Source organism: Schistocerca americana, chromosome 3, assembly GCF_021461395.2.
Source record: "Schistocerca americana isolate TAMUIC-IGC-003095 chromosome 3, iqSchAmer2.1, whole genome shotgun sequence".
NCBI lineage: Eukaryota > Metazoa > Arthropoda > Insecta > Orthoptera > Acrididae > Schistocerca > Schistocerca americana.
In genome coordinates this window covers 268,238,911-268,258,224 of record NC_060121.1, presented here as the reverse complement: position 1 = coordinate 268,258,224, position 19,314 = coordinate 268,238,911, and the positions used below count along the sequence as shown (strand labels likewise).

Genomic DNA, 19,314 nt, shown 5'->3' with positions numbered 1-19,314 from the left:
TAATACCATGTCGCCCTCACAACACCCCCACAATGGCCTCATTAAGTTTTATTTACATTCCCTCCACAAACATGCCTTCACCCTAGCCAGATTACACTCCCATATTTTATTTTCTCAGGCTTGTCTGACATTTGGCATTACCCCCAAAGGCCTCATACTTAAAGTTCCGATCTCTGGCTGCAACCCTTCTTTCCATCAGTCCCTATACCAGTTCCAAACTGAACAATCCATTGCCCTCACCCACCTAATCCTTCACCTACACATCAACTTAGTCAATGAACACACCCGTCAACGCCTATCCTTAATAAAAGTCCTTAATCTTTCCTCTCCCACATCCACACCAGCTGTTCAGAGCATCCTCCTACAGGCCAACCACAAATAAGAACAGCATGCCACCCTCCACCTCAAAAAACTATCCAATCTCCTGGTTTCCCACCTCCGGAAAGGCAACTCACTCACCCTTCACAACCTTTCCAGCAAACCTCAACCTCCTCTCATTGCACACAAACCCAGTCTCTCCCATCTACTCAATCTCCCACTTCCAGCTCCACTCCCTCCAAAACCTCAAAATTCCAATCAACACAATATGGAACCACAACAACCTAATTCAGTAGTTAACCTTTCCTCCAAACCTCTCTCCCAATCCGAAACCTCTGTCCTATCCAAAGGCCTCACCTTCAGCCCCACTCCCAGATTCAACCAAACAGCCCTCGTCAAAGATTTACTGTCCTACTCTCTTACTCTCTGCTGGAAATAACACTTTGCCACGAAGAAAAATGATCCTAATCCTACTCCCAATGATCCAACTCCCCAGGACACTATCCAAATTGAACCCTGCCTGGAACAGTTCCGTCCTCCGTCGCAGCGGGACCCACCTCCTCTTCCTCAAAATCACCCTCTCCAAACCTTCCAGGAATTTCTCACTTCCAGCCTTGCATCTCAATCCTTCTTAAAAAACCTTAATCCTACTCCCAACATCACCACTGCTGAAGCCCAGGCTATCCGTGATCTGAAGGCTGACCGATCCATCGTCATTCTTCCGGCGGACAAGGGTTCGACGACCGTGGTACTTGATCGTCGGGAGTATGTGGCTGAGGGACTGCGTCAGCTTTCACACAACACCACATACAAAGTCTGCCAAGGTAATCCCATTCCCGATATCCAGGCGGAGCTTCAATGAATCCTCAGAACCTTAGGCCCCCTGCAAAACCTTTCACCTGACTCAATCAACCTCCTGACCCCACCGACACCCCGCACCCCTACCTTCTACCTTCTTCCTAAAATTCACAAACCCAATCATCCCAGCCACCCCATTGTAGCTGGTTACCATGCCCCCACAGAACGTATCTCTGCCTACGTAGGTCAACACATTCAACCCATTACATGCAGTCTCCCATCCTTCATCAAAGACACCAACCACTTTCTCGAACGCCTGGAATCCTTACCCAATCTGTTACTCCCGGAAACCATGCTTGTAACCATTGATGCCACTTCCTTACACACAAATATTCCGCACGTCAATGGCCTCGCTGCGATGGAGCATTTCCTTTCACGCCGATCACCTGCCACCCTACCTAAAACCTCTTTCCTCATTACCTTAGCCAGCTTCATCCTGACCCACAACTTCTTCACTTTTGAAGGCCAGACATACCAACAATTAAAGGGAACAGCCATGGGTACCAGGATGGCCCCCTCGTACGCCAACCTATTCATGGGTCGCCTAGGGAAGCCTTCTTGGTTACCCAGGCCTGCCAACCCAAAGTTTGGTACAGATTTATTGATGACATCTTCATGATCTGGACTCACAGTGAAGAAGAACTCCAGAATTTCCTCTCCAACCTCAACTCCTTTGGTTCCATCAGATTCACCTGGTCCTACTCCAAATCCCACGCCACTTCCCTTGACGTTGACCTCCATCTGTCCAATGGCCAGCTTCACACGTCCGTCCACATCATACCCACCAACAAGCAACAGTACCTGCATTATGACAGCTGCCACCCATTCCACATCAAACGGTCCCTTCCCTACAGCCTAGGTCTTCATGGCAAACGAATCTGCTCCAGTCCGGAATCCCTGAACCATTACACCAACAACCTGACAACAGCTTTCGCATCCCGCAACTACCCTCCCGACCTGGTACAGAAGCAAATAACCAGAGCCACTTCCTCATCCCCTCAAACCCAAAACCTCCCACAGAAGAACCACAAAAGTGCCCCACTTGTGACAGGATACTTTCCGGGACTGGACCAGACTCTGAATATGGCTCTCCAGCAGGGAAACGACTTCCTCAAATCCTGCCCTGAAATAAGATCCATCCTTCATGAAATCCTCCCCACTCCACCAAGAGTGTCTTTCCGCCGTCCACCTAACCTTCGGAACCTGTTAGTTCATCCCTATGATATCCCCAAACCACCTTCCCTACCCTTTGGCTCCTATCCTTGTAACCGCCCCCGATGTAAAACCTGTCCCATGCACCCTCCCACCACCACCTACTCCAGTCCTGTAACCCGGAAGGTGTACACGATCAAAGGCAGAGCCACGTGTGATAGCACCCACGTGATTTACCAACTGACCTGCCTACACTGTGATGCATTCTATGTGGGAATGACTAGCAACAAACTGTCCATTCGCATGAATGGACACAGGCAGACAGTGTTTGTTGGTAATGAGGATCACCCTGTGGCTAAACATGCCTTGGTGCACGGCCAGCACATCTTGGCACAGTGTTACACCGTCCGGGTTATCTGGATACTTCCCACCAACACCAACCTATCCAAACTCCGGAGATGGGAACTTGCTCTTCAATATATCCTCTCTTCCCATTACCCACCAGGCCTCAATCTCCGCTAATTTCAAGTTGCCGCCACTCATACCTCACCTGTCATTCAACAACATCTTTGCCTCTGCACTTCCGCCTCGACTGACATCTCTGCCCAAACTCTTTGTCTTTAAATATGTCTGCTTGTGTCTGTATATGTGTGGATGGATGTGTGTGTGTGTGTGTGTGTGTGTGTGTGTGTGTGTGTGTGTGTGTGCGTGAGTGTATACCCGTCCTTTTTTCTCCCTAAGGTAAGTCTTTCCGCTCCGGGGATTGGAATGACTCCTTACCCTCTCCCTAAAACCCACATCCTTTCGTCTTTCCCTCTCCTTCCCTCTTTCCTGACGAAGCAACCGTTTGTTGCGAAAGCTTGAATTTTGTGTGTTTGTTTGTGTGTATATCAACCTGCCAGCGTTTTTGTTTGGTAAGTCTCATCATCTTTGTTTTTAGATATATTTTTCCCACGTGGAATGTTTCCTTCCATTATATATATATATATATATATATATATATATATATAAATGAGCTTTCTACCTAAAGCAGAACTTGTTGTTTTCACAGATGGTGCTAGTTTTGTAATCGATCAAACCATACATATAGCAACAGAAGAAATGGCAAATCATGTTTTTAAAAGTATTATTGAGTGGTTTTCAGCAAATGCTCTTTCTTTAAATTTCAAAAAGATGCAACATATTAAGCTTTTCAGTACAGGGGTACAGTATTACACCAATGATAGGTGTAACACGTGGTGAGGGGGTATTAAACAGGGTGGTAACTTCAAAAATTTTAGGTTCCATATTGATGAGAATTTAAACTAGCAAAAATGCCTTTTTGGGACTCCCGAAGCAACTTGGTTCAGCTACATTTTCACTTCCAGTAATTGCAAATCTTGTGTAGAGAGAAAGCAATAAATTGACATATTTGTGTATTTTAATTGAATGATGTTCTAAAGAAAGTGCTCTTTACTGCAAAACAAGCTGTAAGAATAAATGTGGTGCTTACCAATGATCATTTTGTAGACATCTGTCTAGGTAGGCCTTTTGACTTATGCCTCAAAGTATATTTATTTCCCAATGAATTTGGTTGTAAATAATCCACTGTATTTCAAAAAGAACTATGCTGTAGATAATTACAATAGCAGAAGGAAAAATGACATTAGTTATTCCACATTAAAATTGTCTTTGCCACAAAAGGGATGCACAGTGCTGCCACCTATTGTGTTGGAATTACTAATTCACATCTGTATTTAAAAAACAGAAATAAAAAAAACACACACACTTGTAAATGCTCAGCATATAGCCATATTCCCATATGAATATGTAAGAAGAGCTGTCAGTAAAAGCACTGCCCTGAAAGGCAAAGTTTTGGGTTCTTGTACCAGCCTAACAAAGTAGGTTTCAGTAAATTGTTTATTTGATGGCAGAAGGAATGAAGTTATCAGGGAAAAAAAATCACCTGGGCTGTAACTAGGCCATTTCTTAGTTGTATCCTGTTTTACAGGAAGGTGACACACGAGTTACTGAAATGGCACACCAGTGGATAGACTTAAATCACCCTGTAATGCCACATGAAATTATTATTATTATTTCCAGTAATGCTAATATTACAATGTATGCAGGAGAACTTTGGTGAATCTTGGAAAGTAGGAAAATATACTGGCTGAATTGGAATTTAGAGGACGTCTTGTGCATAAATGGCTGTTTGTGAAAGACAAGGATCTGGGTTTGAGTGCCAGTCCATACTCACAGTTTTGATATTGCAATTACCTCTACTACCGCTGCTGTTGACATCTGCCAAGTTACACAGACTGAGAGAAGTTGGGTAAATGTGCGTGGAATTTTTTTTTTAGGGACTTGGTCCATGATAAATTAACTTTGGCTCACGTGATGACACACAACCTGATGAATTAATTAAATAAAGATAGTGACAATATTAGAAAAGGATAGATTGCTTCTTGCTGTATAGAGGAGACATCGAGTCAGGCAGCCACAACAAAAGACTGCTACACACTTGGGCTTTTGGCCAAAAGGCCTTCTCCTAAAGTAGAAAACAAACAAACACACACACACACACACACACACACACACACACACACACACACACACAAAGCACAACTCGCACACATGAATGGTCACTATCTCTGGCCACTGAGGCCGGACTGCATACAACATCTGGGCCCAATGGGAGAAGCAATCTGTGGTTGGGGTGCAGGGGAGGGGGGAGGGGGGGGGGGTTGTAAGGTGAAGACGGGATTGGGGAGTGGGGGGAATAGCAGGGTAGGGATGGGGGAAGGTGTAGTGCTGCTTGTGGGAGTATACAGGGGACATAATGGGTATGTTTGCAGTTAGGAGGCTTGAGGGAAGGATGGTGGAAGGAGAGAAGTAGAGAAGGGGAAGAAGACTAGTGGGTGCATTGGTGGAGCAGAAGTCTGTGTAGCACTTGAGTATTTTCTTTAGGTACAGTCACTGGCAATAATCAGCGTCTATGACGACGAACAGAGTTCACATACTGCTTCCTTTTCACATTAGACAGTCACCATATCAGCAGTATTCATTACTCAAAGACATGTAGCAACATAAAAGATTTACAAAATCTTTTGCCACACTTTTATAGCTGAGAACAAAGTACAGTCTATCATAAGTAATTTATCAAACATACTGCAGCTGACATACTTAACAATTGTGCTTCTCGTGCATACAGTAGGTAGTTTTACACATAAATTTAATTGTGTTTTCCTTAAAACTCATACAGTGGAAAGTCCAGGAAAGAATACAGTAACTTGAACACACTGAGTTGCAGACAGGCATAATGAAAAGAATGCTAGAAATGATAAGTTTTCAGACCACATCCTTCATAATAATGAGAACACTCCTACACACTCACACAAGTCACATACACATACACATGGCCACTGTCATCTCCGGGAGTTAAGACCTTATACTCACAGATGACAGTGTGTGAAAGTATAAGTTTGTTTGCATGGCCATCCTCCACAGCAAGCACAGAAATATTTGTTTTGTAAATAAAACCACCTTTCTAGTTTGCCGCAACTGTAATATATTTTTCCCAGGCACATTTCGCCATTTTCTTACTCTAAGGCGTCCTCACAGTTAACATCACATTTTTATGTAAATATGTGGCAACAAACTTTAAGTAATTAATTATTTACATGAAAAATGTGATGTGAACTGTTTGATAATGTAAAAATAACAAAACTATATCTGCCTTAGAGTAAGAAAAAGGCAAAACGCATCTGGGAAAAATATATTAGTCACAGCAAAAAAAGACAGTTTTATTTGTGAAACAATTATGAAAGTGTAAGTGTTTTTTAATTCCGATGGAGGACATAGTTATAAAGCTGGACATATACTGTATTCTTTTCATTGTGCCTATCTACAGCTCAAGTCCTCCAGTGCTATGTATTGAGTAGTTCAAATGGCTCTGAGCACTATGCGACTTAACTTCTGAGGCCATCAGTCGCCAGTTGAGTAATAATCTATCCTTTGCAGGTGGTTGTGGATTCCTTAATCCATTTCAGGCTCATGCCAGGATGATTCCTTGAACAAAGATATGAATGCGCTTTACATATAACATGTCTCTAATGACTGTTGTTGATGCAGTGTTTGACTTTAACATTCCTTGTGTCTTTCTTTCCATAAACTTGTACCCAAATTGATTTTACTGTGATCCATCAGTTGCCTAATAAATGTCTGAAAGTAGAAAAACCACTTTTAAATGTAACTTAAAATCATTTTTCCTTGCCAACTACTTTTCCATGGATGAATTTCTGCTTAAAAATTGGTGGCCTGTAAGAATTTTTTAAGTGTAGTTGCATGAGCAAGGCTTAAAAATTTGTTCATTAATGTTAATACTAATTATGTTCACACATACTGTAAACTGACTCTTTCCACATTTCAATAAAAGAATCATTCAAATGATCTATGGAGCATGTAAGTAACTAACCACAGAGGATGGGTCATCTACTTATTTGTTAACAATTAGATACGCAAAACTGACCCTTACTTTATTCTTTCACTATTTCTTGTAATATATATTAAAGAGATTGAAATACTTTTGTTACCTATACATTCAAAAAACAAATTTGTGTATGCTGTGTGTACTGGATGCCATTTACTATGCTATTGCTACTACCTTTCCACCTGTTATAACCAAAACTGCTGAGAATTAAAAATTTTGAGCACTATTAACTCAGCTGTTGGCTGTTGTAAATCCAGCTCATCACATTCGTTGCTCCTGTTTGCTTCTTCCTCCTGCTCTCATTCCTTGCTTCTGCTTATTTACTTCTCCCTCCTCCCCTGGCACAATCTGTTTACCCTTCTTCCCCTTCTAAAGAAATTAAGAAAGAAAATTTCAATCGTAAATTGGAAAATTAAATGGTTAATTGTTTTTTTTAACTTCTAAATGAGAATTTGCTTATAGTTAAGACCACTGTTATAATTTCTACCAATTTTTATGACATAGTGGCTCACACTGCACATCAATTTTAAAGGTTTCAGTTATCATTTAGAAATGTTGTTAAACATCGTGATGCAGAAATGGCTTTGACTCTGGGAAAAATGTTCACCACAGAAGAGGCATTAAAGATTGGTCTTATAGATGAAGTCGCCTCAGATGCTAAAGATGCCATTGGAAAAGCAGAAAAATTTATAGGACAATTTGCCAAAATTTCACGTAAGTAGTTCATTGAAAATGCGATAGTGATACATCAAAAAGTTTACTGAAATAAAAATTTTGCATTTGGGACTCATTATCACTTTTTACTTGTCTTACATTTATTGTTTGTTGTGTAGCATATCTTGGAGTGTTGCAAGATGCCAGTACTTCTCTAATACAACATTTTGTTCATATTGTTTAATATGAGAACTATCCAGAAAAGAAAAGACTTACAAAAAACAGAAATTGGCTGCAGCACTGATCTTCCTTGAAGATTACAAGAAAAATGGTAACAAAGTTATCGATAGTATCGTGAGTAGGGGTCTGACTTGGAAAAGCATGTCAAGTGTGAAACAAAAACACAGTCAATGGAATGAGGACATACAAATTCTCCCAAGAAACCAAGAAAGTGTTTGCAAATGCTGTCTGAAGAAAGATTGTGGCAGCTGTGTTTTGGGACTCAAAAGGAGTTATTCTCATTTATTTCCTTGAACGTGACTCAACAGTTAGCTTGGAGAGGTATTGTCAAACACTGAAAAAGTTAAGATGGCCAATGCTAAACAAATACCAGGGAAAACATAGTGCAAAAGTTTTATTTTTTCACGACAATGCACTTCCACACAGAGCCAATCATATCTGAGAGCTCCTACAGGGTATTGGATGGGAGATATTTGATCATCCACCATCAGTCCAGATTTGGCACTGAGTGACTATCACCTCTTCCCAGCACTGAAGACATGTCTCACTCAACAATGCTTTGATACTGACATCGCACTGTGTATCATTATAAACCAGTGATTGCAATCACTGCTGGCAGATTTCTACAGAGATGGTATTGAAAAATTTGTGCAATGATGTATTGATTGCCTCACTTTGAAAAGGAGTTATTTGGAAAAATAGATTAAAAGTGTACCTTTAAAATGCATATAACAATTTTTTTCCATATTATTAATTATTTTTATTTAAAAACATTTGTTACTTTCTGGGTAGCCCTCGTACTATCTATTACTACTTTATATTTGTTATGTGTAATGAAACACGTCAAACAGAATTACGTCTTCTGTGCCAACCTGCATGAATTCTGAAAACATTAGTAATTTGAAATGAAGCTTGCACTTTTTTTCACTTCTCATCCTGGAAGCCACAGACCAAGTTATTTGTTGAATTCCAAAAAGCATTTAACTCAGTACCACAAAGGCATTTATTAATGAAACTACAGTAATGTGAGGTATCGAATAAATTATGATTGGATTGAGAATTTCGTGAAGGGGAAGATCCAGCATGTCATCTTGAATAGAGTGTCATCAACAGATGTAGAAGTAGTGTGAGGCATGTCCCAGAGAAGTGTGTTGGGCCCCTCACTATTCATGTAGTATATTAACAATCTGCTAGACAATATTAACAGTATCCTCAGATGTTTCACAGATGATGCAATCATGTATAATATGCTCTGAGAGATAAAAAAGCTGTCCAAATATTTAGTTGTAACTTCGTAATATTTCAAAGTGGTGCAAAGTTTGGCAATCCAGTTTAAATATTTAGAAATGTAAAATTTTGCACTTCGAAGAAGAAGAAGAAGAAGAAGAAGAAGAAGAAGAAGAAGGGGGTGGGGGACATAGTGTCTTATGACTAAAGTATCAAGGAGCACAGTTGGAATCAGTCAACTTGCAAAAATACACAGGTGTCGGACATGAAATAGAATGATCAAATAAGTTGAGTCATAGGTAAAGCAAAGGGACAGACTTTGATTCATGTGCAAGATACTGGGAAAATTCAATCCATCTGCATTGTGGATTACATTCAAAACACTTGTGTAACACATCCCAGAATATTGCTCAAGTATGTGGGACCAGGGCTATTGAAAGTTTACAAAGAAGAGCAGAGGTATAGTCACAGGTTTGTTTGACCCGTTGGAGAGCATCAGAGAGACGTTGAAAAAGCTGAATTGGCAGGTGCAACTATCCCACGAAAGCCTACTGTAAAAATTTCAAGAAACAGTGTAAAAGTAAGGAATCTAGGAATATACTACACCACCGTATGTATTGTCCAATAGGGACCGTAAAGAAAAGACAAGACGAGACAGTTAACACTCGAGCCAACACTCCGATTTTCATAAAACAAGCATGCGGCATACTTTGTACATGTGTAAAGAATAGGTGTCTGTTACGAAGGTAAACATGTATGAGCAAATTCACAGTTTGACCTTAGTTTAGTTAAACAATGATAAAATAAACTAATATCAGCTAAATCACTGTTTAATTAAATGATAATAAAATAAACTTTTATTACATCATACTGTTGCTGCGTACAAATGTTACCCGACAATAATGATGACATTAAACAATGCATTTCCAACAGATTCCAGCTAAATGCTTATTTGATTACTATTTACCTGGTGAACAAGTGCCTCCTTGTGGGATTGAGCTATTAGCTTGGAATCTGGGGAATTTTCTTTGAAGGACAATAAATTTTTTCTCGTCTAGTTCACTGTCTATTTTATGTTATTGCTGCTCACTTGGACATAGGGCAACACAGCTTATCACTGTTTAGCTGAAGCAATAATGAAGGAATAGGTACGGGCCCACAATTGTAAATCAACAATGGAACAGTGAAAAACAATGTTTTTTGTGGTTGGTACAGTTTATACATAGGCATGCCCACTCGAGGGTTAAGCGGTCATTCTTCCTGCACTCCATACACAAATGGCATGAGCAGAAACCCTGATAAGTGGTAGAATACGAAGTGTATATGTATAAGGGGCAGTAAAATGAGAATCAGACATATGGACAAAAGTAAGTACACTGTTTATTATTTCCAAAGTAATTGCCATAACTGATACATTTATCCCACTGTGAGGCAAGCGGGTCAGTGCCTTCATGTTTGCAGTTGCCTATGGAAAACGTGATTGTACCCAATCATGCACATCTTCATCTGAACAAAATCGATGGCCCCCAATGTCTTTCTTCAGGGCTCCAAAAGCATGAAAATTGCATGGGTAGATATTCGGACTGTATCAAGAATGTGTAGGGGCATCCTAGCATCTGGAGCATACTTGAAACAACCTTGGCAACATATTGTACCATGTTGTGCTCTAAGCACATCGTAACCCCTTGACATTTATAGTTGCCATCCAAGAACAAGTAATTAACTCCCTGCAGCATACTGTGTCATCCCATAGCATTGGCTGGAAACTAGCAGCAGTCACACTAGAGAACACAACCATGCATAGGATGGTGTTAACACAACACCACAGACAGCTGTATTTGGAGTGGTGCCATAACTGGGAAAAATCAACTGCTGAGGAATGGCACTCCATTGTGTTCAGCAGTCTGCAGTATCCTGGATGACCACCATTGGCGAGTATGTTGGCAACATGAGAAGAGGTCCCATCCTTCCAATGTTTTGGAGAGGCATAGCAGTGTTATTCCTGGCCTCATTGGTGTAGGGAGCCATCGGGAATGACTACAGATAATGGCTGGCAGTGACTGGGGGAACTCTGACAGCATGGACAGCCTATGTCCTTTTGTGTTACCTCTCATGTGACCATATCATGGTGCCATTTTTCAACAGGACAATTTTCATCTACACATTGTACGTGTACCTGTAAACTGTCTGCGTGATGTTGTCTTACTCCTGTAGATATTGCTTGCAATGGATATCTTCCCATAGAACATGTGTAGGACCAGCTCAGATGTCAGCTCCATCTCAGTACCAGTATCTAAGACATCAAGGACCAGTTAAAACAGTTGTGGGCCAGGTTGCCTCAGGAGAGTGTACGGCAGCTTTATAACACCCTTCCCAACCAAACTAGGACAGGCTTCCATGCCAAGTGGGCTGCAACATCATCTGATAACTAGGCTCATACTGCCAAATTTTTTGTAAATTTGACTCCATTCTCTGAAATAACATCATGTACACAGGTTTGGTGCCAGATGACATGTGCAAATTCCACAATGTTTCCTCGGAGCACCTGTCAGACATCATCAGGTAATTGAACGTTGCTGGTGGTAGGATACAACTGACGGTACCCACATGTCAACGCCCCTGTACATACAACACTCGCATAAGAATGCGCAGGCACATAAATAATGCATACAAAATAATTTGCAGATAGACGGCACCATACTCAAATACCCTCTGCTGAAAAACACAGAGTGGCCCCCCTGCACGTTCACTGTATGCTATTTTTACTAACAGTGGGGCCAGTCGTTAGTAAAAAATGTACTACACCAACGTTATGATGGGTCTGTTACTGAAAAGTCTTGTTGTGATTGATAGCAGCCAATGCAGGGTTTCAGCAGGCTATGCTTAGTTGAAATCCCACATCTCTGTTGATGAGATTATCAGCTGTATGGATATATATTGCTTCCTTAATGCTGAAATCCCAGAAATATGACGACAGAGATAAAACTTCCATCTTTTCATAATCATGCGAAGTCCTGTATTCAGACAGTGTTCTGCAATCGCTGACTTCTCTGATTGGTGTAGCCATGTATGACGTTGATGTTTATCACAGCATTCTTGTACTGTGCAACATGTTTGGTGTATATATGCTGCCCCACGTTGACAAGGATTCTTCTACACACCACATTTACTCAGGCCAAGATCATCACTGCTTATCCTAGATAGTTCTCCTGCAACCATGCACATCATGTAGTGTAAGTGTATTTCCCACTACTTCATCAGATATATTCGGACCCCGTTTCTGTATTCCCTCTTGCCACTGGTGCTATCAATTAGTGCCAACTATAATGCTTGCCACTTTCATGTTAATTACATTTCTTTACAACATTACTTCACCAGTAAATCTAGCAAGCCGTTTAGAGAAAGACATACTGTCACTGCTATTGTATTTAAAATATTACAACCACTTGCTCTTACTGAATGCAGTAAGTTATAGATAACATATAAACATTGATAAGTTGTGTAACTAAATGTTCTACAACAGGTAATTTATTTTTAACTGATTATTACTCTCTATGAATGTTCCTGACATATCTGACTGACATTTCTTGTAGCATATGCATTGTTTAATAAACAATGTGTCCTATTGCATTATTGGACAGTTTTTGTTCTTTCTTTTTTTTTCTTTGGGGGGTGGGGGGAGGGGGCGTTGATGACTCCTTACCATATTTCAATTGATGATCGTGGGTAGTTTTAACATTTATTTGCACTGGCAAATTTCAGGAAGGAAATTGTTTTGAATATTGTTATTTTTTGCCCTAATTGTGTCCTGAAGGCTATTTGTAATGCTAACTTTAAAAATCTATCTAAAAACAAAGATGATGTGACTTACCAAACGAAAGTGCTGGCATGTTGATAGACACACACCCAAACACACACACAAAATTCAAGCTTTCGCAACCAACGGTTGCTTCATCAGGAAAGAGGGAAGGAGAGGGAAAGATGAAAGGATGTGGGTTTTAAGGGAGAGGATAAGGAGTCATTCCAATCCCGCGAGCGGAAAGACTTACCTTAGGGGGGGAAAAAGGTCAGGTATATGTGCGCGCGCGCGCATATATCCATCCGCACATACACAGACACAAGCAGACATTTCTAAAGGCAAAGAGTTTGGGCAGAGATGTCAGTCGAAGTACAGAGGCAAAGATGTTGTTGAATGACAGGTGAGGTATGAGCGGCGGCAACTTGAAATTGGCGGAGATTGAGCCCTGGTGGGTAACGAGAAGAGAGGATGTACTGAAGGGCAAGTTCCCATCTCCGGAGTTCTGACAGGTTGGTGTTAGTGGGAAGTATCCAGATAACCCGGACGGTGTAACACTGTGCCAAGATGTGCTGGCCGTGCACCAAGGCATGTTCAGCCACAGGGTGATCCTCATTACCAACAAACACTGTCTGCCTGTGCCCATTCATGCGAATGGACAGTTTGTTGCTGGTCATTCCCACATAGAAAGTTTCACAGTGCAGGCAGGTCAGTTGGTAAATCACGTGGCTGCTTTCACACGTGGCTCTGCCTTTGATAGTGTACACCTTTCGGGTTACAGGACTGGAGTAGGTGGTGGTGGTGGTGGTGGTGGTGGTGGTGGTGGGATGGTGCATGGGACAGGTTTTACACCAGTTGCAGTTACAAGGGTAGGGGCCAGAGGGTAGGGAAGGTGGTTTGGGGATTTTGTAGGGGTGAACCAAGAGGTTACGATGGTTAGGTGGATGGCGGAAAAATACTCTTGGTGGGGTGGGGAGGATTTCATGAAGGATGGATCTCATTTCAGGGCATGATTTGAGGAAGTCGTATCCCTGCTGGTGAGCCACATTCAGAGTCTGATCCAGTCCCGGAAAGTATCCTGTCACAAGTGGGGCACTTTTGTGGTTATTCTGTGGGAGGTTCTGGGTTTGAGGGGATGAGGAAGTGGCTCTGGTTATTTGCTTCTGTTCCAGGTCGGGAGGGTAGTTGCGGGATGCGAAAGCTGTTTTCAGGTTGTTGGTGTAATGGTTCAGGAATTCCGGACTGGAGCAGATTCGTTTGCCACGAAGACCTAGGCTGTAGGGAAGGGACCATTTGATGTGGAATGGGTGGCAGCTGTCATAATGGAGGTACTGTTGCTTGATGGTGGGTTTGATGTGGACAGATGTGTGAAGCTGGCCATTGGACATATGGAGATCAACGTCAAGGAAAGTGGCATGGGATTTGGAGTAGGACCAGGTGAATCTGATGGAACCAAAGGAGTTGAGCTTGGAGAGGAAATTCTGGAGTTGTTCTTCACTGTAAGTCCAGATCATGAAGATGTCATCAATAAATCTGTACCAAACTTTGGGTTGGCAGGCCTGGGTAACCAAGAAGGCTTCCTCTAAGCGACCCATAAATAGGTTGGCGTATAAAGGGGCCATCCTGGTACCCATGGCTGTTCCCTTTAATTGTTGGTATGTCTGGCCTTCGAAAGTGAAGAAGTTATGGGTCAGGATGAAGCTGGTTAAGGTAATGAGGAAAAAGGTTTTAGGTAGGGTGGCAGGTGATCGGCGTGAAAGGAAGTGCTCCATCGCAGCGAGGCCCTGGACGTGCGGAATATTTGTGTATAAGGAAGTGGCATCAGTGGTTACAAGGATGGTTTCCGGGGGTAACAGATTGGGTAAGGATTCCGGGCGTTCGAGAAAGTGGTTGGTGTCTTTGATGAAGGATGGGAGACTGCATGTAATGGGCTGAATGTGTTGACCTACGTAGGCAGAGATACATTCTGTGGGGGCTTGGTAACCAGCTACAATGGGGCGGCCGGGATGATTGGGTTTGTGAATTTGAGGAAGAAGGTAGAAGGTAGGGGTGTGGGGTGTCGGTGGGTTCAGGAGGTTGATGGAGTCAGGTGTAAGGTTTTGTAGGGCGCCTAAGGTTCTGAGGATTCCTTGAAGCTCTGCCTGGACATCAGGAATGGGATTACCTTGGCAACCTTTGTATGTAGTGTTGTCTGAAAGCTGACGCAGTCCCTCAGCCATATACTCCCGACGATCAAGTACCACGGTCGTCGAACCCTTGTCCGCCGGAAGAATGACGATGGATCGGTCAGCCTTCAGATCACGGATAACCTGGGCTTCAGCAGTGGTGATGTTAGGAGTAGGATTAAGGTTTTTTTTTAAGAAGGATTGAGAGGCAAGGCTGGAAGTGAGAAATTCCTGGAAGGTTTGGAGAGGGTGATTTTGAGGAAGAGGAGGTGGGTCCTGCTGTGACGGAGGACAGAACTGTTCCAGGCAGGGTTCAATTTGGATAGTGTCTTGGGGAATTGGATCATTAGGAGTAGGATTAGGATCATTTTTCTTCGTGGCAAAGTGATATTTCCAGCACAGAGTACGAGTGTAAGACAGTAAATCTTTGACAAGGGCTGTTTGGTTGAATCTGGGAGTAGGGCTGAAGGTGAGGCCTTTGGATAGGACAGAGGTTTCGGATTGGGAGAGAGGTTTGGAGGAAAGGTTAACTACTGAATTAGGGTGTTGTGGTTCCAGATTGTATTGATTAGAATTTTGAGGTTTTGGAGGGAGTGGAGCTGGAAGTGGGAGATTGAGTAGATGGGAGAGACTGGGTCTGTGTGCAATGAGAGGAGGTTGAGGTTTGTTGTGAAGGGTGAGTGAGTTGCCTTTCCGGAGGTGGGAAACCAGGAGATTGGATAGTTTTTTGAGGTGGAGGGTGGCATGCTGTTCTAATTTGCAGTTGGCCTGTAGGAGGATGCTCTGAACAGCCAGTGTGGATGTGGAATAGAAAAGATTGAGGACTTTTATTAAGGATAGGAGTTGACGGGTGTGTTCATTGGCTGAGTTGATGTGTAGGTGAAGGATTAGGTGGGTGAGGGCAATGCATTGTTCAGTTTGGAACTGGTATAGGGACTGATGGAAAGAAGGGTTACAGCCAGAGATAGGAACATTAAGTGTGAGGCCTTTGGTGGTGATGCCAAATGTCAGACAAGCCTGAGTAAATAAAATATGGGAGCTCCCACATCAAACCCACCAACAAGCAACAGTACCTCCATTATGACAGCTGCCACCCATTCCACATCAAACGGTCCCTTCCCTACAGCCTAGGTCTTCGTGGCAAACGAATCTGCTCCAGTCCGGAATCCCTGAACCATTACACCAACAATCTGAAAACAGCTTTCGCATTCCGCAACTACCCTCCCGACCTGGTACAGAAGCAAATTACCAGAGCCACTTCCTCATCCCCTCAAACCCAGAACCTCCCACAGAAGAACCCCAAAAGTGCCCCACTTGTGACAGGATACTTTCCGGGACTGGATCAGACTCTGAATGTGGCTCTCCAGCAGGGATACGACTTCCTCAAATCCTGCCCTGAAATAAGATCCATCCTTCATGAAATCCTCCCCACTCCACCAAGAGTGTCTTTCCACCGTCCACCTAACCTTCGTAACCTCTTGGTTCACCCCTATAAAATCCCCAAACCACCTTCCCTATCCTCTGGCCCCTACTCTTGTAACCGCCCCTGGTGTAAAACCTGTCCCATGCACCGTCCCATCACCACCTACTCCAGTCCTGTAACCCGGAAGGTGTGCACGATCAAAGGCAGAGCCACATGTGAAAGCAGCCACGTGATTTACCAACTGACCTGCCTGCACTGCGAAACTTTCGATGTGGGAATGACCAGCAACAAACTGTCCATTCGCATGAATGGACACAGGCAGACAGTGTTTGTTGGTAATGAGGATCACCCTGTGGCTAAACATGCCTTGGTGCACGGCCGGCACATTTTGGCACAGTGTTACACCGTCCGGGTTATCTGGATACTTCCCACTAACACCAACCTGTCAGAACTCCGGAGATGGGAACTTGCCCTTCAGTACATCCTCTCTTCTCGTTACCCACCAGGCCTCAACCTCCACTAATTTCAAGTTGCCGCCGCTCATACCTCACCTGTCATTCAACAACATCTTTGCCTCTGTACTTCGACTGACATCTCTGCCCAAACTCTTTGCCTTTAGAAATGTCTGCTTGTGTCTGTGTATGTGCGGATGGATGTGTGTGCGTGCGTGCGTGCGAGTGTATGCCTGTCCTTTCTTCCCCCTAAGGTAAGTCTTTCCGCCCCCGGGATTGGAATGACTCCTTATCCTCTCCCTTAAAACCCACATCCTTTCATCTTTCCCTCTCCTTCCCTCTTTCCTGATGAAGCAACCGTTGGTTGCGAAAGCTTTAATTTTGTGTGTATGTTTGAGTGTGTTTGTGTGTCTATCAACATGCCAGCGCTTTCGTTTGGTAAGTCACATCATCTTTGTTTTTAGATATATTTCTCCCACGTGGAATGTTTCCCTCTATTATATTCATAACTTTAAAAATATGCTGACTTGATATTTTAAGTATGTTCTCCTTTCTGTGTAAAGCATAGCAGAACAGTTTCCTTCTATAATTACATGGGACATGAACAGGCAAGCAAGCTGACAAAAGGAGTCGGTAGGGGTAGAGCAGGAACACAGTGTTCTCCAGTATCACCCTAATTTCTGGTATCAGATGAGGAGTGCAAATAAGAGAGAGAACAAGTGGTAAGAAAGTAAGAGTTGCTATGGATTCAACAATTTTAAAATTGTAATTTCATTACTTTTTAAATGATTTCAAACTTAAAATAGCCAGACTGAATTGAACTGTCAGCAGAAGTAAGTGCTAACCCACACGAGAAGTTTTTTGCATTCTGCTTGTTTTGTGTTTCGTTAAATTCAAAGATAAGATAACAATACATAAGACAAAGCAATTTATATAGTATATATAGAACTGCTTGTTACCAGCATGTGATGCCTTTGTTAACACAACAGATACAGTGATCAGATTAACCATTGGTAAATTGAGTGTTAGCTCTTTCTTCTACTAATTGCTTCAACTAATACATTCTTGTATTCATTTTAATTATGTTTGCAATTTCAACACACAAGGGTGCAAATAATCATAATTTTGAGTGTCCAATTGAAAATACATAATTATTTTTTATGACAGTGGGGATTCATGTTGAGGAGACACATGCATAAGGCATGAAAATAGAATAACATAATTTACCAGCATTTCGCTTCACAATTCAAGTAAGGGAATGAGTTTCTCCTGTAGACATGAAGTTGAACTGAAAAATTAAAAGAAAAATATTTTTACAAAGAAATGTAGTGTAAACCACATTTAATAGAGGATTATGATCATTCCATTACCTTATAATGTATGATTTATAGCTATAATCCTATTTTTTTAAAGAAATATGTTGCATGACTGACTGAAGATTTTTCAGTTTTATTTTGCTATTAATAGTAGTCTGATGCTTCTCACACTTAACGAAGTTATTAAATATTATTTTAATGAAGATGCATTCTGAATATTTGCTGTACTATTAGTAATTTGATTTTTGCATTTTTCAGCTGTGGCACGAAGTATGACCAAGGTTCAGTACAGAGCAGAAACAATTAATTGGCTAGTGAAGAACAAAGAATCAGACTTAAATCAGTTCTTGACATTTGTAAATGATCCTAAAGTGCAAAAGGGACTCGAGCTTTATCTTGAGTCACTGAAGAAGAAGTAAACTTCCTTTGCAATTTGCACTTTTCCTACAAATAATGACTTTGATAACTGCAAAGGTATCACTGTCAAAAAGAAACAGGGTAGCAGAAGACCTGCAGATTATTACACCATGAAGCTTATAAGCTGTGGTCTCCTGTACATATTTGCCTTTTTGCGAGTACACAAAAGCTTGCACCTGTATTTTTTTTAGAAATAATTTTGAAGATACCATTGTATAAACCTGCTGGAAAGTGTTATTGTATTTTTAGAACATTTGTTGCATTTGTAATTTTATACTATATATACATGTTGTCAATAAAATATTGATATTGCTGTAACAAAGATGCACAATCAGAAAATACACACAGACCCTTTATTGCATAGAACCTAAAGGAAAAAAATAGTTAAATGTTGAAGAACCTAATGTAGATTTTTTCAGTTACATTAAATACTAAGTACATTTCTTCAGTGACAAGAAAATTATTTAGCCTTTTGCATAGTGCAGATGTAGTTGTATCAGGTAATCAGTGAAATAACATATTTTTGAAAATGTTCAGTGACATTTTTAGAACTTTAACTTGAAACGAATTCTTTGGTAACAGTTCCGGTCTTGTCTCTAGTTTTGCAGTAGTTGGTGTAAAAATAAAGGATTATGACTATTAATCACTGGAAAATGAAATCCACATTTTCAAGTTTTTTCCATTATCTGTATCATATGTATACCCTGACTAGTACTCGCAGACTGTAGAACACAATCTTTGTGCCACGTTCATTGTAATCAACTAACTGCAAGTATGTTGAATTGTTTAAAGGGTGGTGGTACAGTTTTGTGGGCTCATAATACGTCA

General features: G+C 41.6%; 1 protein-coding gene across 1 annotated transcript in view; it reads left to right on the top strand.

The window, feature by feature from the left end:
• LOC124605557 (enoyl-CoA delta isomerase 1, mitochondrial-like) overlaps nt 1-18,808 on the top strand; it is a 72,423-nt gene extending 53,615 nt beyond the window's left edge. The window contains exons 6-7 of the mRNA XM_047137320.1: nt 7,329-7,510; nt 18,328-18,808. Of these exons, the coding sequence (XP_046993276.1) occupies nt 7,329-7,510; nt 18,328-18,488 (343 nt within the window). The 3' untranslated portion in view covers nt 18,489-18,808. The remainder of the gene's footprint in view (nt 1-7,328; nt 7,511-18,327) is intronic.
• Nucleotides 18,809-19,314: the final 506 nt, after the last annotated feature.